Source organism: Sinocyclocheilus anshuiensis, unplaced genomic scaffold (assembly GCF_001515605.1).
Source record: "Sinocyclocheilus anshuiensis isolate Anshui unplaced genomic scaffold, SAMN03320099.WGS_v1.1 scaffold491, whole genome shotgun sequence".
In the NCBI taxonomy this organism is placed as follows: Eukaryota; Metazoa; Chordata; class Actinopteri; order Cypriniformes; family Cyprinidae; genus Sinocyclocheilus; species Sinocyclocheilus anshuiensis.
The window spans coordinates 838,350-844,385 of record NW_015551041.1 but is presented as its reverse complement, the minus strand read 5'-3'; the positions used below and the strand labels follow the sequence as shown (position 1 = coordinate 844,385).

The 6,036-nt window shown below is 36.8% G+C and overlaps 1 protein-coding gene across 5 annotated transcripts in view; it reads left to right on the top strand.

Annotated features, from left to right (window-relative positions):
- Window positions 1-6,036, top strand: part of LOC107661465 (ELKS/Rab6-interacting/CAST family member 1-like) — a 35,021-nt gene that overhangs the window by 23,110 nt on the left and 5,875 nt on the right. For 2 of the 5 annotated variants that reach the window (XM_016451066.1, XM_016451064.1), the window contains 4 exons: window positions 1,558-1,718; window positions 4,273-4,420; window positions 4,693-4,794; window positions 5,512-5,568. In XM_016451066.1, the coding sequence (XP_016306552.1) occupies window positions 1,558-1,718; window positions 4,273-4,420; window positions 4,693-4,794; window positions 5,512-5,538 (438 nt within the window). In that variant the 3' untranslated portion in view covers window positions 5,539-5,568. The remainder of the gene's footprint in view (window positions 1-1,557; window positions 1,719-4,272; window positions 4,421-4,692; window positions 4,795-5,511; window positions 5,569-6,036) is intronic. The other 3 variants (XM_016451063.1, XM_016451062.1, XM_016451067.1) reach the window with 3 other exon arrangements.

The window sequence follows — 6,036 nt, the reverse complement described above, 5'->3', positions numbered from 1 at the left end:
TCGACTCTCTCTTTTGAGAGACAATATCTTTATTTATCATGCACTTTTTTGATTAACAACTTTGCAGATTGTTTTTCATTTAAGGATAGCTACATTATAAACTGCAAAAGAGATATTTTTCAAAAACCCATATGACTTGCTCTTTAAGGTGCAGTCACATTAGCGAACATTTCGCCAGTAAAAAAAGGCCCATTGTTGATGCACTCTGAAAAATAAAGGTTCATTATTGGAATATATAGTTTCATGAAGAACCTTTAACATCCATTGAATCTTTCAATTGCACAGAAGGTGGAAAAAGGTTCTTTAGATACCTGAAATGTTCCTCACACTAAGACAAAAAATGGTTCCTTTAAGAACTGTTCAAGAAGGGTTCTGTGGCAAACCCAAAATGATTCTTCTATAGCATCTCAGCCAAAACCCCCTTTTGAAACCTTAATTTTTAAGACTGTAGTGTAGCAATGAATCACAGGTTACACAATAGTCACTTTCAAACCAAGCAGCTTGTTGGTCAACGTGGCAAATTCGCGTGACCACCTTGAACATGATGCAAAATATGAGTTGGAGAAATCTTTTACACTCACGCAACATTCCCAATCACGTGGATTCCTATTTAAAGGGGTCATATGATGTTGCTAAAAAGAACATTATTTTGTGTATTTGGTGTAAGGAAATGTGTTTATGCGGTTTAAGGTTCAAAAAACACATTATTTTCCACATACTGTACATTATTGTTTCTCCTCTATGCCCCGCCTTTCTGAAATGCGTCGATTTTTACAAAGCTCATCGGTCTGAAAAGCGAGGTGTGCTCTGATTGGCCAGCTATCCAGTGCGTTGTGATTGGCCTCACACACGGTGGCCTAGAGTGAGCAGAGGCGGGTGGGCTTGAGAACGGCGCGGCCGGCGGATTCGACGAAGGAGCGTCTGGAAGGCTTGCGGCAACCACATGTGACGACCCCGGGCTGGACTCCGCTTCGTCCACGGTGAAAGCCGATCTGGTGATCCACAGCGCAAAGTTTTTGTATTTCCTCAGCAACCAGCACGGATCAGCTCCAGGCATGACGAAGCAGATATCGTCCTCTTTTGGAAGGCCAAACAAAGTAGTTTCGCTTTCACAACGAAGCACACAGCGCCTTCACGACATGGCGGCGGCAACAACAATACTACAGCGAGAATAAAAGTTACGCCTTCTTTCTTTGCGTGAACATTTGGGCGGCGTTATGCAAATCTTCCCACATAGCGACGTAGATATGTGGGGGTGTGTTAGAACGAGGCGTTTTAGGTAGGTGTGGCTGACTCTTAACTTTTATAAAGAATATCTCTTTGGATTTGAGACTTTAGTCTTTGCAACTTTACAGATCTTCTTTATGCACCAAGAGCTTGTAACACTCCAAAGAGAAAGGAAAAAGTGAAATCGCATCATATGACCCTTTTAAATAACTGAATTTCACTCGCAAAAATTCCCAGAACAGCGATAAATGTGACAACACATTTAGTCACTTTGTGAAGTACAGAGTAAACAGTAATGAATAAGTTACCTTCTGTTTATGTCTTTAAAAGATGGAAGAGCTACTGGGAGCGATGGAGAAAGTGAAGCTGGAGCTCGAGTCCATGAAGGCCAAGATGTCGTCCACCCAGCAGTCTCTGGCAGAGAAAGAAGCTCATCTGACCACACTGAGGGCCGAGAGGAGGCGACACCTGGAGGAGGTGCTCGAGATGAAGTACGTTATGAACTTTCTTTGTACATCTTATCATAACAGTGCTTGCAAAGAAACCGAAAACTGTGAATCAATGGAGACCGAAAAGCTGAAGTGAGTTTGCAGACATTTTGTGAAATTAAAAAAAATTATTTTGCGCAGACTGCAGGCTATATTCCATACGTAGGTTGCACATTCAAAACAGATTGTTTTAAATTATTTTATCCTGTTTTATACATTAATAAATTAAGACAGTGACTAAACGACCAACTTCGCGTTGGCCTTCATAGCAGCATGAAAAACAGTAGTGTTATTCAGATTTTAAATTATATACAGAAAGCGGGCAACATAATACAAGAACTCTTCCATCCTGTTATGAATGAAGCTGTCATTGCTAGTTTACATAGTTTCATGCGTCTGCGTACAGCATGAGCTCGTTGACTGTCCGTATGCAGATTTCTTCCATTATAATCCATAAAGCTGCCAACAATGCAGAATAAATCTTATTTACAGCATATTTTCACTTGCCATGCATATATATATTGGATGTTAGACCATCTACATTGAAAATTAGTGGTCTGATACAGTGGAATTTGACCTGTTGGTAAGTTAGTTCATAATCTTCATTATTTATTAATTGAACACATGCAGTCTAGTCCCTTAGTGTCATGCGTCAACATAGGAACAGCAACAAACATCAGATTGTAAAGATTTTAAATATATTTAATCTTCGACTGCCGTTTGTGCAGGATACACATTTGCTATGTGTTATATAATGAACTTAATGAGATCTAAATAAATAGCTTTTCCAGATGACATATTTAAATCATTAAATAACCATCGTTCACATGAGAGCTCATTCTGAGGTCACTTTGGCAAGCTGTAGTGTTAATAATATAAATCAGTTAATAGAGAGTAAACGGGGATAAACATCATGACACAAAAATAGGCTGTAAAACTTTAACTTGGTATATTTTTTCGTGCCATGTATTTGTGCAGATAATAAATGCAGAGGGTGATTCATTCTGAACGTGGCTCGTTCTGTTTGCTATTTCTGTCTCCACACTTCAGCCCTGCTCCTGGGAAGCTGTAGAAAAACCGAGAATAAGCAAGCTATTTCAGTCTTTCTGAGACAATTATGCACAATCATTTTGACAAAATCCATATTCCCCTGAGATGTTTTGTACTTGTGAAAGCAAACATCCTTTAACCTGCTCCGTCGAGTGTTGTAAGACTCCTGGTCATCGTCAGTGAGGTCAATTGCTTTGAAGAGGATTTCCACAGTACTCCAGTAAAGTGCTGTTTGACATCGAGCTTAGACTACTAATCATTTCAACCAGAGTTATGGTTTTGAAAATGTTGTTTTATTTTTGCATTTTGTTCTTAATTTGAATTTTAATTGTGTGCAATTACTACTACTACTAAAATACTTTTTGACATTGGGCTTGGGCTTCTAATAATTTCAACCAGTGATATTACAGTTTTGAAAATGTAATTTAGTTTTATTTATTTATTTATTTTTGTTCTAAATTTTAATAGTTTTAATAGTGTGCAATTAATAATAATAATAATAATAATAATAAAGTGCTGTTTGACATTAAGCTTCGACTTCTAATCAATTCAACCAGGGTAGTTTTGAAAATGTAGTTTCATTTCATTTTTTGTTCTTAATTTTAATTAGTGATGTTTGGCATTGGACTTTGCCTTAATTAATAGTCTGCAATTATTATTATTATATGTATATCATAATGATAGTATACTATTATAGTATTAATGATAGTATAAATGTTGTTGGACATTCGCCTTTGACTTCTACTAATTTCAGCCAAGATTATTATAGTTTTGAAGATTTAATTTATTTTTTGTATTTTTGTTCTTAATTGTAATAATAATAATAATAAATATTAATTTATTAATAATTTATTAATTAATAATAAATTCTGTTTGACATTGGCCATTGACTTCTAATCATTTAAATTTTAAACCAAAGTTATTATAGTTTTGATCATTTAAATTTGTTTTATTTTTCATTTGAAATAGTTTTAATAATAATATATAGATCTATATATGTGATCCTGGACCACAAAACCAGTCTTAAGTCGCTGGGGTATATTTGTAGCAATAGCCAAAAATACATTGTATGGGTCAAAATTATTGATTTTTCTTTTTTGCCAAAAATCATTAGGATATTAAGTAAAGATCATGTTCCATGAAGATATTTAGTAAATTTCCTATACCGCAAATATATCAAAACTTAATTTTTGATTAGTAATATGCATTGCTAAGAACTTCATTTGGACAACTTTAAAGGTGATTTTCTCAATATTTTGATTTTTTTTGCACCCGCAGATTCCAGATATTCAAATAGTTGTATCTCGGCCAAATATGGTCCTATCCTAAAAACCATACATCAATGGAAAGCTTATTTATTCAGATGATGTATAAATCTCAATTTTGAAAAATTGACACTTAAGACTGGTTTTGTGGTCCAGGGTCACATGGACATAGATATGTTTTTAATTTAGTTAACAAAAATATTTTTTTTTCCTTACTTGATTTCAACAATTGTAACTCACAGACAGGAGGCTCTGCTGGCAGCCATAAGTGAGAAAGATGCTAACATAGCTTTGCTGGAGCTGTCTTCATCCAAAAAAAAGAAGACACAAGAGGAAGTGGCCCAGCTGCGGAGAGAGAAGGACCGTTTGGTGCAGCAGCTCAAACAGCAGGTACAGACTGCGTCACAAGGCTCCGACCGAGTGTATCTGTCTGTCCTCAAGGTCAAGTTGTTTGTTTGCTTTAAATTTTGAGTTGCTGGAGAACTTAAAAAGCCTAGACAAAATACATCTTTGTTTTGACTGGTGGGTTTCTTAATGCAAACAAGGTCTATTGATGTGCTTTTAATTGATCTCTTCTCAACCCCCACCACCCCCCACCCGCCGTTCATCCGTTTCTACCCCCCAAATCTTTCCTTACATCTGTGCCTCATCTTTTTTCCTAGACACAGAACCGTATGAAGCTCATGGCGGATAATTACGACGACGGCTACTTGAAAACACCCCCTCACCAGACCAACCACAAAACTCCAAAATCACCCGATCAGGTCACAATCCAGTCCTACAAACATCAGCAAACAGTTAAAGGGACAGTCCACCCCAAAATGAAAATCCTGTCATTATTTACTCACTCTCATGACGTCCCAAATCCATAAATAACATGAGGAAATGATGACAGCATGTTCATTTTTGGGTGAACTGTTCCTTTATAATTGTTACGCTCGTCAGCTTTTTTATTTAGTGGAAATTCAATATGGCTGAATATGAAATAATTGTACCATTGCTGTATTTTGCTTATCACATATACATTAAAGCTTAATCTTAACAGCAAGCCAAAGAAAGACAAATTGGAGGTGTGGTCAGTTTCTTTTCATTACTTGTTAATAAAATATTCATACTAGAAACTGAATTGGAAATGGATGCTCGGTCGTCCATTTCCATTGCAGTCACGTCGTCGTAATTGAAATGAAGCTGCCCTCATCTTCAACGCAGACGCCATCATTTCCTTTTACTGCCTTCATATTGATCATAACTTCTCAACCCTATGGATTTCTATTATTCATGACTGTAGAAATCGCCCCTAAGCAAAGATCCAGGATCGGTTTCCTTTAAACCTCATAATTCAGCATTTCACATTGACGCGCTGAAAGCTGATCTTGCCTCTGTGCTTACGGGTCGCTTCTACCTGGATAAAAACGCATACTAACCTGATTTTTTTTCCCATGCTGCACTTGGCTAAAACCCTGCCATCTCTTAACCAATAGGATGATGAGGAGGGCATTTGGGCATAGCCTCACTGGCAGCCATTTTGTTTTAGAAGGGTGAGCATTTCTTTGATGGACATGTAAAAGCCAATCTCAGCTGCCCTGTTCCTCCCCATGTTTCATCAAACCCTGCCTGTCCCGTTCTGCCTGTTTGAGATTATTGGCTATGTCACCGCAGTGCGAACAAGCTTCTGAGCTTTCCCATGGGATGTTTTATTAGCAAAGAACTTTTCATATTTCAAAGGCCATTTGTTTAGATATAAAGCCTACACACATATAACTCATTTATTACTGCACTGCTATGAAATAGTCTACAAATCTCATTTCTCCTGGTTTTGTTTTTCCCCCTTTTGAAGCTTTTTATCTCTTGTATGTTTTTGTGGTTAAACATAATCCCAGATGGTGCATTAAGACTGTATTTCCCACATTCGCTCTCACCAGATTCAAATCCTTTTCTACAGCAACAAAATCATTTTTAAACATGCTGATAAACAATTTTTAATTTGCAGGTTTACAAAATCATAA